The sequence below is a fragment of the Pleurodeles waltl genome, chromosome 1_2 (assembly GCF_031143425.1).
Source record: "Pleurodeles waltl isolate 20211129_DDA chromosome 1_2, aPleWal1.hap1.20221129, whole genome shotgun sequence".
NCBI lineage: Eukaryota > Metazoa > Chordata > Amphibia > Caudata > Salamandridae > Pleurodeles > Pleurodeles waltl.
The window spans coordinates 175,971,306-175,996,672 of NC_090437.1; the positions used below are offsets into that span (position 1 = coordinate 175,971,306).

Below are 25,367 nucleotides of genomic sequence, written 5' to 3' on the forward strand. Positions count from 1 at the left end.
TTATCCTTACTGTTAGAAATTGAATATCTAGTTGGCAGTCAGTTTGCACCATGTCCAAGTAGGGACCCTCACGCTAGTCAGGATAAGGAAGATACCTAGCTCAGATAACCCCTTGCTAACCCCCTTTGTAGTTTGTATGAGCAGTCAGGCTTATCTCAGAAGCAATGTGTAAAGCCTTTGCACATAACACACAGTAATACAGTGAAAACACTACAAAAGGACACCACACCAGTTTTAGAACAATAGCCAATATTTATCTGTGTAAAACAAGACCGAAATGAGAAAAATCCCACAAGCAGTAATAAAGATATGAATTTTGCAAGAATTAACTTAAAAATACAGTTCCTTGAAGTCGATAGCTCAGTCTGGGGCTATCACGGCATCGTGAACAACAAATCCAACCGTTCAGGCCGGCCACAGCGTCGCGGGTCAGCTATGGTGTCGGGAGATCCGGAGTGTGGGGTCGCTGACATCGGTTCTGGAGGTCATTGCAGGGGTCATCGGGTCCTTGGAGTCACATGCGCTGCAGATTGAACTCTGGGCCGGTGATGAAGTCAGGGGTACTGGCATGGATGGCTGCGGTCCGAAGCAGAATGATGCGACGTGCGGTGCTCACAGGTCACGGTGCAGGCAACGGCTTGGTGACTGCGTCCTCCGGTGTCGGTGAGACCAGGGCTGCAGTGTGAAGCGGGCTGTGTGGCGTGGAGTGTCTCCAGGTCACAGTGCAGGCAACAGCTTTGTTGTTGCTGAAGCGCTGTTGTCGGTAGGCCCAATGTGGCGGTGCAGCCTCTGTGCAGCACCCACGGGTGGTGGTGCAGACAGGGGCATCTGTGGACGACACTGGAGTAGATGGCGCTGGCGTCGGTGGACTGGGGCTGCAGGACGGGACGGTGCTTTGTGTACCTCACAAGCAGTGTCCTCAGGCCATAGTGCTGGCAGTGGCAGTGGTGTTAGCGTGGAGCGTCGTCATCAGGAAAGCCAAGGCTGCGGTGTAAGCAAGTTGATGCTGAGTGCAGGGCCCACAGGTCATGGTGCAAGCAGTGGCTCAGTGACGGCATCAGGTGGCAGCCACGGTGAGACCAGGGTTGTGGTGCGACGTGGTCCATGGCTCCATGTGGCGTTGTCAGGTCACGGTGCAGTCAGCGGAGTCGTTGACGTCATCACAGTGCTTTTTCTTACGTTGTAGCACAAAACACACAGTTCCCAGTGCTGTAGGCAGATGAAGCTGATCTTTTAATATCCCTGAGATTACCAACAGGAAGCAAGCTCTACTCCAATCCCTTTGCCGTCTTTAAGGCAGAAGCAGCAACTGCAGGCCAACCCTGCAAAGCAAACACAGCTAAGGGGGCAGTACTCCTCCTCCAGCTCTTCAGCTCTTCTCCTTGGCAGTGATTCCTCTTGATCCAGAAGTGTTCCACCAGTCTGAGTTTTGGTTCCAATACTTATACCCCTTTCTGCCTTTGAAGTAGGCAAACTTCCAAAAAAGTCTCTGTTGCTGACAAGATCTTGCCCAGGCCTGGCCCCAGACACACACCAGGGGGTCAGAGACTGCATTGTGTGGGGGCAGGCTCAGCCCTTTTAGGTGTAAGTTACCACTCCTCCCTCCACTCTAGCCCAGATGGCCCATCAGGATATGCAGGCTACACCCCAGCTCCATTTATGTCACTCTTTAGAGGGAATTCACAACAGCTCAACTGTCAGTCTGACCCTGACGTGGAATACACAAGCAGGCAGAGGCACAGAATGGTTTAAGCAAGAAAATGACCACTTTCTAAAAGTGGCATTTTCAAACAGACAATTTAAAAACCGACTTTAGAAGAAGATGTGTTTTTGATTTGTGAGTTCAGAGACCCCAAACTTCAATCTCTATCTGCTCCCAAAGGAAAACTGCACTTAAACATTATTTAAAGACAGCCTCCATGTTCACCTATGAGAGTGATAAGCCTTGCAACAGTGAAAATGGAATTTGGCAGTATTTCACTGCTAGGACACATAATTCACAGCAGTACAAATACCACCATTAATATATACTGCACCCTGCCCATGGGGCTACCTAGGGCCTACCTTAGGGGTGCATTACATGTAGTACAAGGGAAGGTTTTGCCTGGCAAGTGTGTACACTTGCCAAGTCAAATTGGCAGTTTAAAACTGCACACACAGACACTCCAGTGGCAGGTCTGAGACATGTTCACAGGGCTACTCATGTGGGTGGCACAATCAGTGCGGCAGGCCCACTAGTAGCATTTGGGTTACAGACCCTGGGCACCTCTAGTGCACTTTACTAGGGACTTACCAGTAAATCAAATATGCCAATCATGGATAAACCAATCACCAATACAATGTACATAGGGAACACTTGCACTTTAGCACTGACAAGCAGTGGTTAAGTGCGCAGAGACAATAAACCAGCAAAAACAGATGTGAAAAAATAAGAGAAGAAGGCAAAACGTTTGGGGATAACCCTGCAAAAAGAGCCATTTCCAACACTTACCATGTTCATAATGCTGGTAACTTTGCTTTGTTTCATCTACCTAATTAGCGCAGCTCATTCTTCCTATATAAGATTTAAAAAAATTCAATAAATGTTTTGAAAACCTATCTCGTATCTATCTTGTGTTTCACCTGGGCATGCATGAGTAATAAATCAAAGGATGATATCTGTTTCCACAGCTTCCTTGGGAGTCAGAGTGTCATGTTTAGGTTGCCCTAATCACCTTCCACCCAGGTAAGTTTAGGTGTCTGGGTGAGGCACTGTGAGCTAGCCAGGAATTTGGCTGATAGTCTCTGATGGTGTGGTGTGGAAAGACTCTGTCCCCCCACATTCTGAAGTTCTGTCACCCTAATGCGCGGCCCTATTGTCTTAGTAGAAACCGTAAAACAATTATGAATTACATCCTTGTCACATTAGAAAGCTTTTAAAATAAATGTTTTTAAAAATCTTTATAGGTTGAAAAATCTAATTATAATATACTGTTCAGAAAAAGTGCCCCCCCTACATTCCAAATATAAAGTTAAATTAGCCCAATGTAATCATGAATTCAAAACATCATTGCACCCATGGAGGGCCCTAATTGATACATGTAAAATTTTATTAATCATATTCCCAACCTTGTTTTGGAAAGGCTCTGAATGAGTTGGGAACACAGAGCTCAATATGACTTGGTTGTACCAGAGGAGTCAAATCAGCCATTGGCTGCACATAGAATAACTGCTCAGAACTGAGGGCTGTCTTGGAAAACGGGACTGCGTTCCTGCCTTTCACACAGCTACATCATGAGGATGGGCCCTAAGAACTATGGTAGCCATCAAAGGTCAGACGCGGAAGAACAAACATGGTTAAACAAATGCCGCCCATGGCTAAAGATGCATAAGTCACCAAAGTTTGTCCCTGAACATAAAACTAAGGAGCAAATGCTCACTGCAGCATTTGACCCCTTGGAAAATAAAGTCCTCTACAAAAGCCCCGAGTACAAACTGGGAGTTGAATTCCCATCCGTGGGAAAACAGGAATGTGCACATGAATTGGAATTCCAAGTAGTGCATGCCACCGCTGTTTTACCCTGACAGAGTTCAGCAGGTCAAACCAGCCAACATTTATTAAGTGACTTAAAAAAGAGGCAAAATATGCAGAATTCAGTGTGTAACGGCTGATTCCACTTGTTACGTCTCATTTCTAAGTGAGAAATTTAGAACAGGCTGTATTTACCTCTAATGGTAAATAGCGCGTCACAGGATAATGGTGTTTATTGGATACGGTAAGTACTACATTTTTTCCAACCTACTCACAGTCGGGCCAAATATTTCATGGTGTGTCTGGAATAGAAAAACAATCACTGGAAAAGCCAATAGATCTGGCTTTAATGTCCAACAAGTGTCAATGAAGGCATGCAAAATGGTGTGAATGTGCTATATGCAAAAATCTGTTTATCCCATTAAAGCCTGGGAGAAGCATCAAAAGCAGATTCTCTCCTGTAAAGAATGTAAATAGAAGATAAATAATTAAATGTGGTACACAGCATGAAGGCTGGGTGTGCTTTTCGGCCGTAAAATTGTACTTCTTGGAAAGTGGAATGAAACACCAAACATCCAATGGCATGAAGTGGTGGTGATAGTGTATTAATCTTCTAAGTGGAGCGAAAGCCCACTCTGTATACATTTTAAAGAACTGGTAAAAAAAATACCTGCTGCACACACTTACACTGCCAAGCCACGCCAAATGATCACTTGTATTTATGAAATACATTCTAAGTAGTAGGAAGCAAGTCACATTGACCTGGCACAAGCTCCCACTTAGAGTGTGAAAAGGCTCTGCGTCACCTACTTCTCGGTAATATTTTCATATGAAATATAATTCTTGCTGTTGGGTGTATATTTGCAGCAGTATGCAGCAGACAGTTGTAGATAGGAATGTTTACACCGGACCAATACTGCATTTTTTATAATGCCTTTGAGGAGTTTTTGATGATTCGAAGGGGCCTAAAAAGCAAGCCACAAAAGCAAAGACAAAATACAAAAACTGAAAAATAGCTCGTTGCCACTGTCACAAGCAAAAATGAATGTACTATATTTTAAAAGTCAAAGAATAAAAACATACTGGTATAACCTTTGATGACATTACACTTGAGCAAAAAATGAATATGAAAATAAGTAGTGGGATAGTGGGACTGCGTATATTCAGACAAGCACATATGTACTAGTCTCATACTATCACATTGTAGTGCTGGGGCCCGATTAGCATAAAATGCATACATCTTTGCATCACTGACTTCTTCTTACAGCATGCGTGGATTTGGTCATTTTTAGGGTTTTACATCCTCCAGTGGAGTATACTTTGGAACTCTACACAGTTTGAAAATCCCTGTATTGTTCATGGTCCAACTGCATACTGTAGTTGACTGTTTAAATAGAAGTCAATCCATTGACATAGGTGCAATGTGCAAAAATCTGTATTTTTAGGGTCAAGCGCACAAGCGTTTCATTCCTGTTGTAATCTCTCTTTGGGTTTGTAAACATGCCCATGTTACGTCTGTCACTTTCATTGGTTTGTGGGCTTGCCTTTTAAAATCCACTTGCTTTCATTAGTGAAAGGCATGCATACGTCATGGCTTTTCCGGTGTTTAACCGTCCTCGAGCGCACCGGCCAAATACTGAAAACTTACGAGGCTCGATGTTTTCAGCCTGGTTTTTACACTACTTTATCTTTTTATTTTCCACGCAGCATGATCGTGCTGGGTTTTACATAGCGCAATCAAGCTTGATTTTTTTTGTTTTCAATTTCAGCGTGATCACGCTGCGTTTTACATAGCGCGATCACGCTCATTTTTTTCTTTCAATTTGTGTGGCAAGAAAAGTCTGGTTAGGAGTTTACAATGCCAATATCTCTAACTCAAGCAAATGCGAGACCCGTTGCATTGCAAATGCTTGTTTTATTTTTGTACTCCATGGATTAATCTTTACCTTTCAATGCTTTTAAATAAGGGCGTACCCTTTCTTGTCTCATCAAGGAACTTATGTCGTCCTTAATCTTCACATCAGAGCACCAAAAAAACTATTGTAAATACCTAGGACCCTATGGCTTTATGGGACTTCAGTTATTGTATTATATGTATGGATCAAGGAACAATCCCTATCTCACCACTGGTTGGAAATTTACTCCAGTGGACAATCCGAGTGCAATTGTCCGCAGATCTTAATTCTTTGAGTTAGGATAAGGGAATTTCCAACCACAGAACAATTATTTGCACATATAATTCCCACTTAAGTGCACAGAAATCTCAGGCTCAGGTTGAAGTTATTTATCTTCTGGACTAATATGCTGGAGGAGTACAAAAGAGCCCGAAACAAAGACTTCAGGTTAGAGAGAAGCAGGTGGCTCATGGTGCACCTAATTAGCACCTCTACATTTCCGTACATGTCCTGATCAGCTGGGCATTGAGAGACTGCACCCCACCTACCCACAACACAAATTCACAAGATAGCATTTTGTGAGATTTCCTTAATTAAGTAGATGACTAATATGATGGAAGCATCAGAAATAAAAATATATGACATTGTGATGAGCGTTAAGGTGGCACTCAAGCATGACCTGTCCCCAGTTGCAACTCGTTGCCTACGCAAGGCACAGAAAATCAATTACAATTCAGCATAACAGTCCTTCTGTAGAAAAAACATCCATGGTAATCAAATTCTAAGAACAAATCGGTCCACCCAGGAAATAACTTGCAAAACATCAAGTAATTTGCAAAGATTCTCGTCTACACCTTATTTTGTGAGCTGTGGCAAGAACTATGAGGCAATAACACTGCATTTACAAGTAAACCATTAAATAATTAACATAACAAGTGCAGGAGAGCTAGCCCATGCAAATATATACGAAATCTGCCTTTACAGTGTCAAGAGTAACCTGCAGGAAATCACAAAAGAAATATAGGTAGGACTTGATGGCTAGAAATTTGATGCTATTGGTTTTTCATCATTAGCTACTACTGTATAGGTAGTCTCATTATATTAGGTTTAAGAACAGGCTAAGTTAAAACTACCTTTTTCTACAAATTGCAAAATAGAGTAATCTGTTGTGTGATTATAAGTATGGTCCCAGTGTTAATTTACTCCGCATAGGTAGAAATAAGAGGATGTTGTCAACACTTAAGCAAGTCATCTGTTTGCTAGGCTTCTACAAAGGGTAGATAAACACATATAGGAACACAGTTGATTTGCATCACTAAGTTAAGTTTATAGGCCACACATGATTGTAATCAAAGTCAGCGCATAATATATCTCCAAACAAGCCCTTTAATCAGGACTCATTTCGAGTATGGCAGATGAAGGGCATTCTGTAAAAACCAGTGGATGCCTGTCCGCTTTATGTAGTGTGTAAAGTGACTACATAACCCTAAACTCTCTAGGTAGGGTGGACAGGACATCGGGTGAATTTTGGAGGACGTTCCGCATCAACCAAATTCTAAATAAGGTGTTACGGACTGATTTAGAACTCGGCGGATAGGTTACTCTGTCACAAAGGTAACCAATATCCCATCCGCTGAAATCTAAAACCGATAGAATATAATGGGATTTAGATTTCGGCAAATGGGATATTAATTGTTGTTGTGACAGAGCAACCCGTCCGCCGAGTTTTAAATCAGGCCTACAGTGTTCTACTGAAAGTACATTTTAGGTATTTATTGAATTAATTGATAGAAGGTTTGCACTAGAGAATATTTAATGAGTCCAGCCAGGTTTTGACTGGAGTCTTCCGATCTGGAGGCAAGTTGCCTGTCAGAATATTGTGAATGTCAATATTATCTTACAAGAAAATCACAGTCAAAATATAAACGACCAAAATACTGTATGGATAAGTATTTGTAGGTAAGTATAGTCTCACTATTTTTAACTCAACATCTTGTCAAGGGACTTATATGTGGATTTAGGTATGGCAAATATATTTTTACCTATATACTTACCCTAACAACATTCCATTAGTAATTATTTGGGCTACAATACTCTTGTAGAGCAATTGCAGATCCATAATATTTTGGTGCCATATCACGGGGGCCAAATCTGTAGAAAATCTGTTTATTTGTAGGATTAGGATTCAAATGTTGTGTCATTAACGTTTGAATGTTCACAAAGATGTTTGTTAATAGAGGAGAAAAGAAAACCTTTGTGTTTGGTGGCACCAGCATAAAGTAGATATGAAATGTTTGAACTGCTAAGGAGTACCTTGTTGGTTCAAAGACATATTTCAAATTTTAGATGCATTGATAGAGTCTGGTGGTACTCCACGCAGGAGTCCTGTGGTATTCCTCCAATGTATGAGTAAGGATAGGATACTCTGAAGGCTTTTGATTGTCTTGTGTTGAAATCCTCCGCTGGTTTCATAATGTGTGGAGTTGAGGTTGAGTCTATTCATTCTACTTGTTACATACTTAACATATTTTTGTCTTCAAGTCAAATGTTTATTTCGGAGACAACTTAAGCTAAGCAGTACACACAAACAAAATGAGAGAAGGTCACATTTTTGGATGTTCACCTGTCAAATAATAATTATCAAATCTAAAGAAGTAACTATTATTCACTAACTACTGAAGCATATCAATATATCATAAGATACTCTAAGAACTTAAATCTCAATGGGGCACTATGCACACAAACTCAATTTTCACTGTTTTGTAAGTATTTCCATTGCAGAAGGGGTACATTCTGTGATGACGATAGGATCAGCAGAGCTTCACTGCCAGGAAACTCAATATGAGTGCTTCCTCATTTACAGGAGGTGTACCGAAGGCATTTGAGGAACTGCCCACTTCCCTCCTTGATTGTGGCCTTACAAACAATATGGAAAGGACAGAGCTGTTCTTCAAGGAATGCAAATTGTAGAATACTCTCCTTAGTGATCTACAGTTTCTGTTGCTCTTAGTAGGGAGTTAGTAGGGTGTACCTGAGGTATATGCCAGGTGAACTCAGCCGCAAATTCCCTCTTCCTGGTTACCATGCCCTCCACAAATCGAGGGTTGTGTTTTCCACTGTCCCCACTGTTATGGGCCTTTCAGGCTACCTCACAATCCTTGAAGAACCTCCACCATTCATGGCTTGGCCAAGTCCATGCCTCAGTCACCTGCACATTTGACATGTGAGCTATAACATGGGGATTAGTTCTCTGCGGCTGCACTATTTTGCAAGTGGTACTGTACAAATGTGGGACCCCTGGATGAATACACCTCTCTTTTCCCTTCATGAAAAGGTCTAGGAGCATTACCGTCAATAGATGGAGCACTTAATGCTGTGTGGTGCCAACATGTAAGAACCTGCCTAGCCATGTTCTGGCTTCAAAGCCATTTTAGATTTCACCTGCACAGTGCCTTGTGCTGTGCTTGCAAAATCTCTTGTGAAAAAAAAATTAAAACGGGCTTACAGCCGGCCTCTTACTCAACATTATTAACCTTTGGTTGGCTCCGACGTCACTTTTGTTTCCTTGTTTCTTCATGGTCACCACCTCCTCCTCGGCTTCGTCCTGGGGCTTCACTTTGTGTACCTGTCATGGAGCATGGACCAAGTAAAGTTTCCTATCAGTGGTCAGTTTACTTAACTGACCATAGACTTCTGCAGGTACTGTTTTTTTCACTTTTGCTCATGTGCTCTTATAGAGTGCATGTGTCTGTAGTACATCTCCTCACCTACACACTCTCCCACTGTCCGTTGTTTCCTCATCTACCCACCCCCTTCCGGCTGTCTTGTTAGTTGTCCCCTCCTCCCTGCCCATTATTTCCCACCACCACCGTCCATTGTTCCCCACCATTGCCCTCCCCCTACTGTCCGTTGTCCCCCACCACCCTGCCTTCCTCCTCTTGTCTTTTGATCCACACCCTCCTCCTGATGTTGCTTGCCCCGGCTCACCCCACCCCAAGTAAAAAAAGCACTATGACGCAGTCATGCTGACTGGGTCATGCTGACTGGGTCATAGAGTTTTTTTACTTTTAAGTCATGTTACACAGCAGCTAAGATGTAACACAACACTGTCAAAGCCAATATATCTCTCATAGGCAAAACCTATTGGCCTTGACAATGCTTGTTTAGAATGACCGTTGTCTCAAAATACTATCTATTGGTCTCTGCGTCTTATAGGGGTGCCACTTAAATTCCTTTCATTTTACCTCACCCTATCTCAGCTGTCATCCTTAATTCTCCAGTCTGTCACCCTCTACCCTATCCCCATTCATTCCCCCTTTCTCCCCTACACCAATCTTTTCATCCTCCTTATTTATTTTTATGAGCAGGTTGCTGACCTGGCCGCATCATCCTTGCTTCCTTTCTCCCCCTATCCTGACGTCAGGAACTGTTCCGTCACTCCTCCACTCTCACCTCTTCCACCACCTCCTCTTTCTCTGAGCTGTGTTTTTTGTACCTGCTTCCTTTGTAATTGAGGAACTCACTGGTAGACCCTGAAGTTTATGTCCTAACATGAACGATGTCTTTTGGCAACTGCCCCATCCCTGAAGGGTTTAGAATATAGACCACTCAAATGTTTGTTTAAAGATGACACCACAACTGGGGAGTGCTTGGGAGGATTTAAGGAAGGACTCTCTGGCCCTCTTGAGAAACACATGTGAGCACCTGAGACAGGGTCTGACTTGGACAAAAAATATGCCCAGATGCCAAATTAAAAGTAACCTCATTAGCAAATCAGATAGCTAAAAAAACGTGGCCCTCACTTGCAAGTCAGTTTTTAAATTGTAAAGATGGACTGTATAGGTGTTTTGCAAGATTTGGGATACTGAATGCACCTGTCTTTGCTGCAGGCAGTTTTTGTGTAAGATCAAAGAAACCAGCAGTAAAAAAGCAGCTCACCAGGCCATAAAAAAGGTCTACAAACAGACACAAAAACAGTCCACACAATGACCTGTAGGACTAACCCTTTGGGCACAGCCAAAATACACTATAGGCCAGTCTGATCCTTGTCCAAGTCCCATTCCAAAGGTAGGGACCTCTCTGTCTGGATTTGCCGAGGTTCACTGTTTCCCTTACCTTAGAATGATTAAGGGCAATCACACATAGTGCAGTCTAGTGCTTTGCACATCCTTGTTGGAAATCACAGCGCTTGTCAAAGGGTGGGATTGCCGCTAACAGACTGAGATTGTCAGACCCTTAGGAGGCACCAGGCCCTCAGGAGGGAGGGGCACTCTCGGCAGCAGGTGAACACTGAGGCAATGGGTATTTTCACCACAGTTTTGGGTTCTGTATGTCATGGGCTGCCTGGTGGGAATCTGCCTAGTTTGGTTAGTCCAACTGATCCCTAATGAGATCAGATCCCCACCAGGCACACTATACCTCACTCGGCCCTTACTGCCCTTGCAATTGGTATGATCTAACTAGGCAGAGGTTTCATAGGATGCTTCACAAAGACTGTCTGTTACTGACATAATGGTTAGATCTATATCTCAATGCAATCGGCTGCTAACTGTGTTATTATTTATTTATTGTAGATGTTTATAAACTGCCGTGGTGTGAAAGAAAACAGAGTATAATGTGAAGAAAAAGGTGGGCGGAAACATGTCTCATGATTAAAAAAGGTGCTCAAAGCTGATATTGTGAAACAGCCTCTGAAAGCCTAAAGGGGTCATTCGTAAGTGGGTTTGAATAGTTCAGTGTTTAGGAGTTTCCTGAGCTGTATGTAGTTTTGTTCAGACCACAACAAGGGGCTCAAAGCACTGTACAGTTTTGCTTCTTGTACTTCCAGGTATGTGTGTCCATGTGTCATCCAATTGATCGAACTATGCTGAATCATGTTAGCCACTGAAGAGCACAGATTTCTGGTAGGGTAAAGTGTAGCAACAATTTCTTCAGGTGCTTTGGTCCTTTTCCTCTAAGGCTTTGTTGACAGTGCAGAGAACCTTGAATGTGACCATGTCTTAAAAGGGTAACCAGTGTAGAGCTTACCGATCAGGGCTGATGTGGTCTCATTTACAGAGGCCTGGGCACAGTCTGTCAGCTTGGTTCTGTAGCCTTTGTAATCTGGCAATGAGTGTTTTGGGGAGGCCAGTGTAACTTGTATTACAATAGTCCAGGCAGGATATGATGAGGGCTGTAATCAGCCCATCCTGCGTGCTGTGGAGAGTGATTTGCTGTGTGAAGGCATATTGAACTAGTACTTGGGCCGATGTCAGCTACTGGGGTACCATGCTGGACCGATGTGTGACTTTTTGTCCTTGTTTCTAGTTTTGCTTTTGTGGTGCGCATGATATGATATTTTACGGTGGATAACAATGTATCTTAATTTAAACTTCTGTGTGTGTTTATGGAGAGAAAATGTGATGCGTTCTATCTTGTAGAGTCGAGAGCTTTTGCTGTGCAGAGTAGGCTACACATGAATGTTTGGTGAAATCACAGAACTTGATTAAGGACAGCTGGAATGTTCCTTGTGGGAAATTGTCAGATAAAGTTGAGGGCCCACAGGTGGGGGGAGACCTGAAAGATGACTAAATATGTTACAGCAGGCTCGTCTGTTTTACAATATCCTACACAGAAGTATCATCTGACAAACACATAGAGCCCTAAATATCTTTTACAAACAGATCTTCCCGTTGTGTGTAGATTTTCTCTTATTAGCTCCTTTTCAAACAATATTTAGCGGCACTATTTATGCAAGGTGATATTATGATAGTGATATTCTGGCACCACAGCCTTAGCAGACCGAGTAATGAAGTTACTAACTTAAAAACACCAACCAGATTATTAAAGATAAGTGTGCCAGCACTTGTTGAGATAAAGTGTGGTCTTCCAATAGGGTGAGGTAGTACTAAACGGTCTGGATGAACCCCTCATTTTCACCTTTGTCGGCTCATTGCCGTGCATGGAGGTGTTACTAGGACTGCCAGGCGTACTGTCACGCTGTGGTTTCCCCACCATGCACCCAGATACATGGTAGGCTGTGAAAGCAATACCTGATAGTGAGTTTCGCAGATTGTGAAAGTTCCCTTTGGAACAGCTGAGTATGTCTACCATGAGGTGAGATGGAGACTGAAACAGACTGGTTAAACAACCAAGAACCCAGATGAAGGACCACGGATGTGGGCACAAGTGGGCAGTGGGGTCCTTGGCCTTAGTGGTAGGAAGGGCCCCCCTCACTGCTGTTTGAACTGTGAATAAACAAATACACAGGGTTCCGGGGGCCCCTCGGTCTCCGGGTCCCTTTGCCGCTGCCCCAGTGGTAGGTTTGCCCCTGCGGGTGGGTTTCCCGGACCATGTAGACCTGTGAGGTAATCGGTGTTGGGGAGCAACATTCTCACTTTTTCAACAACTCTTCGACTGGTTGGATGGTGAGCGCACTGTGCACAGTGACACCTGGGGGGATAGTAAACACGCGCGCCCCGGGGCACGCCGAACGTCGGAATGAGGTTAGTATTAGCAAAGGTCCCCTCAGCCTGCCGCCGCAGGGGATGTTCCGGGTCCACGGCGGAAGGGTGTGAGAGCTGTGAACCACAGCAGACATGCCACAGCGGCGCCACACTGCTCGCCACTTCCACTGTTTAAGGCAGCCCAGTTGGGAATAAACAAATTCAGATGCTCTTTTTCCGTTTGTTTTTTTTTTATTTCAAAAAGTGTTTTATAAGTGCATATAAAAAAGTGAACTGCCGCACACCAGGTTTAGCACTGGTTGAATAAGACAGGAGTATTCAACACAACTATTATAGCTACCTCAGTCAAATGCATTTAAATTGCATCTTAAAGAACCTATAACGGTAAGCCGATTTACTCCTTCAAATAAAGGGAAACATAAATATTCGAAAGGTAGTCGCGAGGAATAGATAGCAGTATTAAGTGCTGAAAAGTGGGAACAATACTCTGTTAGTGTTTAACAGACTGAACCTCGTTACGAATGGGCCATTTATTTCCAATGAGTGTTAACCCCTGTTACTATACTCATCAGAATAACAAGTCTTCTGATAAAACATTGGATCCCCTGGATATATTTCGACAGGTGAAACCTGGCAGTATTTATCAGGGGACAGTCAGACTCTGGAACAGTGTGCACCACAATGTACTCCTTAGTCCCCATGGCTGACGAACAGCTCATAATTAGGTGGTGTTTATTGCCCCCAATAAATTCTGACTCCGCGCAGTAAGATTTTATCGGGTTCAATAAATTTCGCACCAATTACCGCCCAAATCGTAATGCGGAAAGTTATGTTAGGGTGTCTTGAACCACTGGAAAGTTGTGTATACCTATTTCAGTATGCCTTATGTTCCTCGCAACAAAAAAGACAACTTTGTAAGCTTAATAGTAAGAGAGTGCTGAGGTTTTCTATGCCTTGTGCTGAGGCTATAAGTAGGACCGTGCAATAAAGTGTCAGTTTGGGCAAATGCTGCATTTTGGTCTCCTTTGCGCGCTGTAACACAGATCTTCAGTTGCTCATGAGCATAATACAAGCGGGTCCATTGCCATAGTTGTTCATTTGCTTGTTTGTTGCATTTTCAAATAATAGTTTTGCAGTTTTGCAGAAAATAATCATCATTCAATATGTTGAGGCTGCGTCTGTAAAGGCCAGGACTACTGCAAAGGAATGTCTGGGGTATGTTCCCATTGTGGTGATCAGATCTGTAAAACGGCTGTCTTGTCTCCTCCCTACATCTACCCCGAGCACCTCTGCCTTGACAGAAGCCGAGAAGCTGTGGACCAGCTTTGGCAGGTTTTGTTCCTGGACTTCCTATCCCAGGGTTTTCTGGAGTCCAGCTGTACTGCTGGTCTCCTCTGGGTTACATTTGGCATTCTGTAAGCCTGTGGACATGCACAGGCAAATAAGGTAAGGTGTCAGCCTTAGAAAACCGAATAAGGGGCTCTGATGAGAGAATATGACGGCTTAGGCATAAAGCCTTCACACGCGGGCTGTGGAGATCAGCAGAGGTGAAAAGTATTTTCAGTTCAGTCAGCAAGCATCTCCGCTTCTCTATTCTAAGGGACACACACTATTTTTATTCATCAAGACACTAGTTTGCAACATTGCAGCTTGTTCTCACTCTTGGGAGCAAATCTTATTACACCAGACTCTGGGAACAGCTAACCCCCCCTTTTCTCAGGCCAGCCAGTGGTCCTTGCATGGCTATGTCCTTGAGCTGGACACAGGACGGACTGCCGGGCTCTTCCCAAAGGTCGCTCTCCCAACTTGCCATCTTCTTTTTCTCCTGATGAGAATCTCACTATCGGTTGCCTAACAGATAACAATAAAGCATTCGCCAGCTAGCAATAGGCATCTGGGAAAATAGCATCAGCAATGAGAAAACACCTAATCTTGCAAAACAAGCAAGAATGAAATGTGCCCGCCTTTCAGCCTTAAGCGAGTAAAAGTTGATATTCAAGATGGCAAAAGAAATATGACTAACTTAAGTTACGTAGTATGTTAATGCGGTGCTGCTCTTAATGGCTAAAGGCAATCACCTACTACAATGTATGTGGTTAATATGCACATGTTATTTAGCAATGTAAATCGCACTTTGCGTTAATTATGCAAGTCTAAAATTACGCTTTCCCAATCTACAGGTAAGAACTATAAGAACTGGGTAACTTCCTTATTTATTCCTTTTGCACGCTTGTCTCCTAGATGTGTTATTTTATTGTTTACAATGCACAGTACACTATAGGCTTTTCCAGTCCATAAAGGTACCCTTCCCTCTCTCTTTGCTTCAGATCAAGGGGTGTAGTATAAATATTATTCTATGCACCAGGACAGATGGTGTAGCCGCGTTAAATGAATTATTTAGTCAATGTCATGTATCTTGAGAGGCTTACAGACTTACACTGATGTTCCTTGTTGCTTAATTCATGCAATCCTATGCGAGTGCTGGTATATTGTTCACCGAAAATAATAAAAACAATTCTAAAACAAAATGCTGCACTTCTAAGTCATATAATGCTCTTCAGAAAGGGGCAACGCTTGAGGAGGAAAATGAGGTTAGTGAGATGTCAGTGATGTTTCTTATTTCATTACACAGTCAGTAAGACTGGCAAGTGGTTCAGTGATTATAAATACTTTGAATCTTGGGTAGGTTCCTGTTTATGGGGAGCTTGACAGGGGCTGTGTTGGTCATCTCAGAGACTACCCTTGTTAGCCCAGTGCAGAGCTTCACCCTTGACTTTACACCGTCAGTAGCCTAGCAAGTTCACCCATAAGAAACTTGTTACTCTGTTTTGGAGCCTTCAAGAAGTATTAGAACATTGGAACGTTGGCAGCTCCATTGAAAACAATGGAGTGCTGCGGGCTTTTACTGGCCGGTAAAAGCCCGCAGCGCCAACATTCCAATGTTCGCTTTGTTCACAGCAACAGCTGTGAACCAAGCCTCACGAAGCCCGAGGGGATCTTTATCCCCTCGGGCTCCGTGAGGAATTTGTTTTATTTAATAGAACATTCTGCCCTGAGTGGCTGAATGTTCTAATAGCCTTAGAACCCGCCGTAGCGGGCTCTACTGGCTATTAAAGGCCCTCAACTAATGTTAAAGGCCCTCGCCTTCGGCTCAGGCCTTTAACGCGGGAGCAGGCCTTTAATAGCCGGTAGAGCCCGCTACGGCGGGTTCTAAGGCTATATTAGAGAGCATAGTGTGCTGAACAGAGTACACAATTTTAAATGTTACAAATGCTACAATATTAAGACATTTCAGGTACTAAAAATAATATAATCAGATCTTTAAAGTAAGTACCCTTTGTAATCTGGTTCTTCTCCTCACAATCTTCAATTTCTAAAACTGCCTAACATTGCAGGGTGGTGGGAGATTTTAATACAGTCTGATGCGATAATGGAAAGGAGGGAGGAACTGATCTTCCTGTCTGGACCTGGCACGGAAAATGTTGGAGTTACGGGGCTTGCTGGTGGGAAATAGTGTAGTGATATGATTATGTCCGCGAACACCTCAGTAGATTATGGAAACATACTATACATAAAGTTGCGAGGAGTGCAGCATATAGCCGTGCTGGAGGAAGATGCAGTTGGGGTGTTTATGTTATTATGTTAATGGAACAGTTTCTGTTGGGCAGTTGCAAGCAGGCTAATAGTTAAATCTCAGTAAAGCCATTTAAAAATATATATATATTTGAATAAATTCTGGAACATGCACAGGTGGTTGAAAGCCCGAGAAATAATGACACCAAATACTTGCAATAAGAATGCAGGGGACCATCAGATGTGGTTACTACTTTTTGTCGGCTGTGACTCCTCACATATGAATGTATCAGTCCAATTTCTTTAGTAAAGAATGCCACTTAACATGCGTTTTCTCTTTTATGCAGGGAATTCGATTTGATCCTGAAATTCCACAAACCCTTCGGCTAGAGTTTGCTAAGGCAAACACGAAGATGGCCAAGAACAAGCTAGTGGGGACGCCGAATCCAAGTACTCTTCAGTTGAACACCGTACCTCAGTTTATCAGCAGAGACCAATGTAAGTCTACCTTGATTCTATAGTTTCGCAGGGGAACAACCTTCTTCAAGCCCATGGTGACCTACCTTTGACTGCAGTAGGTTTAATCGCAGCTCTATCCTGCTCAGGAGGAAGATGCTCCAGGCATACTGGCCATACTTGTGCATACATCTGGTGGTTGTGTAATAACAACAGTGTGGTTCTTACTCGGCAAAGAGTTAGTAAGAAACTTCAAAGCACAAATCGCAACACAACTGTATGTTTCATTCAATGTCATTTGCTGCGTTGGTTGTGTCAGAATTCTTGCGATAGGACTGGTTTTACAGGACTTTTTTTACTTATTTAATTTCTTTTATTCAGCAATAAGGTATTTACACCTACTAGTGGCACTGTGCTGGCCACCGAAAGCAGGTAAAAATACAAGGTATTATGGAATTAAAATCACAAAAGTATTTCTGTGATCTCCCAGTACATATGAAATCAAGAACCACTTCTGGTCTGTTGCAGCATGGTGGTTAAGGTCTTAGAGAGAGAAGACAGAAAGACAAGGAAAACATCTGTTAGACTTAGTAGGTTAACCTTAAATCCCACCCCCACCAGTTCAGTCTTTCTAACCTCACACATTATTTTACACATATCATACTGATGGCCAAATTATGTGGCAAGGTTGACAAAAGTATGAGAGAATAAAAGGCAAATGATCCTGTGTGCTACAGTCTATCACTGTATTCTTACAATAGTTTGCCATTTCAGCACCTTCTAATACTGCCTGGGCAAGGTTTCACCTCATTAACACCAGTTCAACACCCTCAGTAATCAGTATTAGAAAGGTCAACAGTTATTCTTTGCAAAGGGGCTGCCATTGGGCAGAACTACTATTTGGGCCTCTTTTTGTAACTTTGGATCCACCTGTACTAGGAATAATCTTTTTCTGTAAAATATGAAAACTGTGCGAATTGGGTAGCAGATTCATGGATTATGTACCAAAGTTGGCAAATCCATAATTATGCATAAAATACTACGGCTACACAATTGCATGATTCCAGTGGGCCGGATAAAGCTGCATTGATTGTTTAATTTGCTCTAATTTCATTCAGCTGTTCTCAGTATTCATTGATGACTTTGCTTAAAATAAGTTTCATGTGAAATGGAAAACACTTGTTTTGGAATCCCTATTACAGCTTTTACGCTGTTTTATAAAACTAGCCTTAGTAAAATGAAAACCTGAAAGTTGAACTTTATTTTCCAAAGTGTGGTGCAAAAAGGCAAAGTTGTAAAGGATGGAATAGTGTCCGAGTAGATTACAGAACGCCCCCGGTGTCGTTTTGGGAGGTCTGCAGGTCTGACACATTTTAACCACTTCATCAGTTTTAAAAGTAAGCTTCAGATTGGCTGAAATTAACATCACATTTTTTTTGCAGTTGCGGTTGGTAGACCCTGTCTACCGCACCGAAATTACGGGATGATGTCACAATGTGGGAAATATATTTCATGCCAGATATTGTGTAATTTCAGGATTGCAAATTTAACACATTATAATTTTCCGATACCTAAATCCCCGGACTTGGCTTCTTATAAGAAGGATTAAAATATGTACATGTTTTATAAATATTATTATGTTTTTTGGCAGTGATAGAAGTTTAAATGATTAAGGTCCACGGATTTGCAGAATATTTTCTACATCCTCAGAGCACCCTACATCGAATCTGCCGCCTAAAAGTCAAAGGCTTATTTATAAAAAACAAATTATTTTAGCATGTGGACTAAGTGCAAACTTCCGAGATCTCGGATCTTAGACAGAGTTCTGTGGGAGCGCAGTGGGAATAGTCACCGTTGTTTGCACTTTGGTAATACATAACTGTCCGCAAGTGCTTGTGCTGTCCCTTCAGTAGTGCGGGTATTCTTCTGCCCAAGATGTGCGCCAGTGATTGTGTGCCATTTAGAAAGTGATACACAGGCAGGGCACTGGAACACTTTTCAGAGCAGGGGCGCTGCCATCAATGTTAGGTCACAGGGTTTGTGAAAAATCGCAGCAAGTGCTACATGAAGTGTAGTAAATGAGCCACGCACAGCCAGCAGGAGAGTGCTAGGGTTGTGGTATGCATCCGGTGGTGCATTTTGCAACACATTGTCCCACATATAGGAGGAACGCATGGGGTCGGGGTTACTGCCGTTGACAGGCAGCACAGTCCCATTCGAATGGCCATTAAATTTGTGTCAGGCATGCATTTGTCAGTGCTTAATTTGTAAATTAAATTTTTAATTGTATTTATATAATGCTTACTACCACTGACGAGGCATCGAAGTGCTTTTTGGCAAGTAGCACGCTACTCCGGAACCCAAGAGGAATTGGTGGTAGATTAGTATAGGGAAATGTGAGTACAGTATTGGTATTAGTATGAGTTAATTTGAGCGGAGGATAAGTGAGTTTGTTAGTTGGATTGACTAAAGTAATGGAATAATGGAGGGCTGGAGGAGGGATGAATCCAGAAGTGTTAATTGGAAGTTTATAGTAATAGGATGAGGCTTGCTAAAGAAGAGATGGAGGAGGGAAGAGTCTGTGGAAAGGGGTTGGAGAGATCATAATAGCAGAAGGGGCTTTGGATGAGTCAAAGGTGAGATAAATGAGGGAGAATTTAGTAGGGTTGTTTGGGAGATCATAGTAGTAAATGGAAGTGTGGGGTGAGCCAGGAGCGGTAGAGGTGGAAACAGCTCAGGCAGGGTTATTTTGGAGATCAAAGTAGTAGAATGGGTTTGGGATGAGTCAGAGTGAGGATGGAGGATAGATTGATAGAGACATAGGGTAATGGGGAGACAGAGTAAAGCTTACAAGAGAGTAATTTTGTATTATTATTTATTTATTTATTTATTTTATGTATTTATTTAATTTTATTTATTTTCATTTCTTTTTTTCTCTAGTACAGTAGGACTAAATTAATAAATAAATAGATATGTAAATACATAGTAATGGAATATGTGTGTAAGAAATATAATAATGGGTATAACAATGAGAAGTACAGTTGTATTGTATAAACTCAGACTTTCAAGATTTACAATATTTGCTTTTAATTTATAAGTGTACTTTTCTAACATTCATTTATCTTTCCTCAATTTTTCAATAGCAAAATGCTTGCTGTTAAACGAGTTAAGATAACATTTGCTCATTGTGATATAAAAAAGAAAGCAGGGATTCATAAGTATCTAATATAACAACTTATTTAGGAGCTATGCAATGACCTATGAATATGTTAAGCATAGAATAATATACACATATTTATGTATATACTCACATATACATTTCTAGAATATACACATAATCAGATTATAAATATTTATCAACACAGGCATATGCAGTCCATTGCTGTTTGGATATGGTGGTTATGAAGGAAAGAGCCAACTCTTGAGTAGTCTTCTTAAGACAAAATAGTTAAGCTCTCCTTTGAAACACGTGGCTGCTGCATTTAAATGTGAGAGCACAGAGTACTAAAGCAGCTTAATTCTAAATCCATCTCGGGCCTCTAATCCATTTACAGCCACTCCCTGCCCCTTCAGCTCACCCATTGCGCCTTCTTTTTTCTTCCTTTGTGAGGCTTTTTCGCTTTTCTTTTCCTCCGCCTTTCCCATATGTGTCGTTTGCTCGCTGTAAATGCCTGATGCAGAAAACTAAGTGCTGCCCCTAAAAAAAACAAGTGCCAGTGCCCAGCACTGGAAACCACTAGCTCAAATTAAGCACTGGCATTTTAATCAGCTCTACCTCTATGGTGCACAAACAACTCATGGACATTAGGATTCTGTGCATATTTATCACATAAGTGAAGTGCCTTGGTTTGTTTCAATCCTATTAAAATGCTTGTTTCCGTCACGCTTCAGAATTAGAAAGATACACCTCTCACTTGCAGCTGTATATTTTTTCCAATATTTTACTTGATGCAGCTGCAATAGTCATTTGCTTTTTACTAGGATATATTTTGAAATATTTGTAAAGTTCTTTTACACTTTTGTTGTGTGCTAGGACATACTACAGCCTTTTTATTTCGACTTTCTGCACCCCAGGATGATTGTCAGTTGGTTACAAAATTCATTAACTTTGCAGTAGAGAAGAGAAAAGTAAATACCAGCCTCAATGATAAAACAAAAACAATACAGTGGTTAGCAAAATGTAAGGACTCTTTATTGATCAATCTTATTTGAAAGTCCTGCATAGTTATTCTGGGGGAGGGAAGGGTGCTGCAGCACCTCCCACACCCATTGTTCCAGCACCCCTTAATTCAGGATGCCTGTGAGATTTCTTCTTGGGAAGAGGCAGTGAGGTTACCATGGACCCCCCAGGGATACCCCTCGGTGGGTGCAGTAAGAGACCCGCTAGCTGGAGGATCTTTGTACACTACTGAAAATGAGTTTGGTTCAACTCCAATGAAATATGTAGCTGCAATCTCAGACTATGGCCCAGCCCTATATTCACTTATACAGTGTTCTCAGCACAGCCATAAATTGCCAACTGAGTTCATGCCTGCACTGTAGACAGCATCCAGTGGGTTCTGGGTTCAGTAGCCCAGAATCCCCCACCTGGAAGATTCACTCATCCCTAGAAATGAAGGGATAAGAAACTATGTTGTTGCTTGTCAAAGCAACACTTTACTTGTAGATTCAGTAGCTGACAGGTTGTGGTCTGGTAAAGTCCTAAGTTGTTTATGCTAGCTACCCTTACGTTACAATGATGTACATACTATGTACACCCCAGAAGGTGCACTCACGAATTCATTGATCAGTCCTCAGGCTAAAGGACGTTTACCGCACACGGTAAATACCAATACATACGGATACTGCAGGTTGCAGTGTTTACCAAGGGCCTTATTCTGAGTGTCTCATTATATTCCGACCGTGCGTAAACACCTGTTTATGCGTGGAACAAAATTATTAGTTAAAAGGTATTTAATGCATTTGATAATTATCAGACACGTTAAATACCTCAAGGTTCGTTAAATTTTCGCAGGTCAAAGTTGATGAAATTTGACAGTGGAATTGTGTACTCCATTTACCATACCGTTCGAATTTTGGTGCATTAAACACCAAAATCTGCATGATAAATAACACCTAAACTTGTAATCAAGCCACAATAAATAACACCTAAAATTCTCTTTAAGGGCAAATCAGATTTAAAGTCACAGTCCTGAAAATGGCACTTTTGGAAAGTTGGTACTTTCTTGTCCTAACCTTTTGGTGCCTGCAGCCTTTATCCTTGGTCACATGACTCGGTATAGTTGACAGTTGGCCTTTATGTATTCCTCCCAGACAGTGATACAAAGGGGGCTAGCTGTTGGCAGGATGGGTCATCCTGCCAAGATAGGAGGGGCTGTGCTGTGCACAGCCCCACTTACATTTCAAAGGAACTGCTTCAGCACAGTCACAAAGGACTTCACACTATCCTTTTGTCACCGCAGACATCCTGGGACCAGGGCTGGAGTCGGGGGCTTTCAAAACCATCTGGGTGGGAGGAGGGTGACTCCAGAAGTTTCTTCCATGTCAAAGCTGGTACCAGTCATAAAAATAAGACCCTCAGACCCACAATTTAGCACACTCCAGGAGCTGTGGACACTACAGAAGAAGGACTCCCCTGCTACCAGATGAGTGCTCTACTCTTGGATAAGAAAGACTAGACCTGCTCCCTTTAGCCCATGCAGAGTGACTCCAAGGGGTGGGTGGCTGACCTCCTGTTTTGAACTACAAGGACACAACAAGCTCCAGAGGCCTCCCTGCAACTACCCAGCTGACTTGCTGCACTCGACCTGCATCTGGACATGCCTGAGCACTGCTTGCCTCTGCTGAAAAGAGTTTCTTATCTCCAAGAGGTGCCTCCGCAGGTCCGGACCGTTGGCTGGCATGAGTTGAGCTCCTCCTGTGAAGAGGAGGAGACACCCTGAAGATTTTGGCTCTTAGTGACCGCAAACAGGCCCGTTCACACTGAGATCCCACCACCCATGGCGGCCGCCAACACATAGCTCCGGTGGACCCAACTCGTCTTGCTACATCAACGACTAGAGAGGACTAGCAACGTGAGATATGCACTTTGCGCTACAGTTTTGACAGCTTTCAGTGACTGCCAATGCGAAGCTCCAGCAACAACCATCTGAGACACCAGACGGATCTTTGTGCTACAGTGATGACTGTCTGCGGTACTCGGCGTTCTCTTCATTCTACAGCGATGACCTTTCATGACGCTCTCACTGCTCATGGCAGCCTCCGCAATCTCAAACTGGACACTTCGCACTGGCATTGAGAAGGTAACGTTTTCAGCAATCTAGTTCCTGTATCCAGACCATTCTCAATCATGGTTGGCCTGAATTTGTGACTTTCCCCCAGTCGGGCACGACCAGATAATCATGAGTGTCGATTTGTGCTTTTGGGTGTTATAATCACCTAAATGTTTGAGACTGCATCTCTCCGATTCTGCTGATTGGAGTTTTGTAATTTGGTCTAATTTTACTTATTACATTTTACTCTATATTTCTAAATTGGTGTGGGAATTTTCTAGTTCCATGTTTTCACTTTATTACTGTTTGTGTGGTGCATAAATATTTTACACATTGACTCTAAGTCGCCTGACTACTTTTGTGCCAAGTTACCAGATTAATTTAGTGACTTTTGTGATTTTCCTGACCGGGAAAGTGGTTGTTTTTTGAGAAGGGTCTTTACCCTTTCAATCAAAAACCCAATTTCCTACCTAGGTGACGTGATCATATTTTTCCAGGCCCAGGGTGGAATGTCCTGCAGCATGTAGAGATAAAGAGAGAAGGCAGGAAAGGAGGGTAGAGAACAGAGAATAGAAAGTAGCAGAGAAAAAAGAGCAGAGTTGGGTAAAATGGACAAAGGGTTGGTGAGGGCTGAAAGCGAGATGCAAAAGCTCCACGGGAGAGAGCAGAGCATAGGTAGATGGGGAGAGAGAGGCAAGCAAGTGTAGGAAAGAGAAAGAGCACATCTAAAATAGAAAGGTGACAGACCAGTGATGACAAAAGAACAAAATAAAAGGAGTTTAATGAATATATACAGCAGGGAGAGTGAAGATTAATAGTAAAGTTAGGGAGCAGATCAGAGATAAAGGATAGAGAGGTAAATGGCTAAGTGGCACCGGGGTGGAAGTAGGCCGTGCCGGCGACAGTGGGCTGCACTAGTCGTGGAAATGGGCTAAGGTCTTCCTAAAAAAACGTTAAGAACGGTCACTTCTTTTTTTAAATTTTTTTTACAAATTAATCATTGTCCAGATCGATAATACATTTGCCATCTCTTATTTTAACACTACAAAGTGCAGTAAGGACTGCAAAAGCTATGGGGTCTGCTTCCATTGTGCTATAGGCCATCTTGATATGTTTGTGTATTAATAAAGCAGTCAACTGAGTAAGAATGATTTGTCACAAAATAAATAGGGCCTGATTTAAGGAAAGTGGCGCTGCACCCAGTGCTGCATCACTTTCCTTGTGCCCCTTAGCGCCCCCCCTAACGCCACCATGTGTGTGCCGTATCTAAGATACGGCGCACCATAGTTGAGGGCTTCTCATGACTAGTGTCAAAAATGTTGACGCTAATCCTGCAAAGCCCATTGAGGCCCATTTATAAAAATGGCGTGCCTCCTTTTAACACCTGCTCTGAGCAGGCGTTAAAAGTGCCGAAAGAAATGATACAAAGAAATCTCCTATATTTCTTCGAGCCATTTCTTTCGTCCCTTCTAGCGGGGGAACACCCCCTTTGCATACATGTGTGGCACAGGCATAGTGTAGCACAAAGGGTTACAAAGTGGAGCAATGCATGTATTGTGTGACTTTGTAAATTTGGTGCTGCGATTTTGGCCTCATTTGGCCACATTAGCATAAAAAAAGTGGCACTAATGTGGCGCAGAGAGGCGCTAGAGGTTCTTAAGTCACCCCCCTTGTGTGGTCATTTTCTTTGTTCTAATTTACTAAGCTAGGCATTTGTTACAATTTTAGGAAACTAGCGACCATCAGAGATAAGGAAAAGGTTTGGAGCTCAGGGACCTTTTTTTTAAAGCAAAAGGCAACAAATAAATGTATTTAATGAAGCACAAAACCCTATAAAATGTACGACGATGTAGGATATATGAGTGATGGGAGATTTTGTTAAACCGTAAAAATGACCAGCAATCTTCTAACGTTATGGGTTTAACGCAGGGTGTTTTTTCCTTTTGACGTTCATCTCTTGGACAATGCCTTTTCAGAACTTACATATTTGATGTATAAAAGGATGAGAAGAAGCATGCGAATCACCTCAACTCCAGTCAAATAAAGGAATAAGGAGCATCACAAACCTCAAAATATTTGGTACTGTCTGAACCAATGTGACAGAAATAGGCTTAAACTCTCTCTGGAGCTCTGAATCACCCACATTCTCAGGATCTCTAGAGGTCGCCAATAATTGTGAACTTACACTTGTGTGTTCGGGGAGAAAGCCAAGTGT

At 42.5% G+C, this 25,367-nt stretch overlaps 1 protein-coding gene across 2 annotated transcripts in view; it reads left to right on the forward strand.

The window, feature by feature from the left end:
• The window catches only part of RBPMS (RNA binding protein, mRNA processing factor), a 693,723-nt gene that overhangs the window by 427,629 nt on the left and 240,727 nt on the right, over positions 1–25,367 (forward strand). For both annotated transcript variants that reach the window (XM_069237362.1, XM_069237369.1), the window contains exon 5: positions 16,772–16,922. In XM_069237362.1, the coding sequence (XP_069093463.1) occupies positions 16,772–16,922 (151 nt within the window). The remainder of the gene's footprint in view (positions 1–16,771; positions 16,923–25,367) is intronic.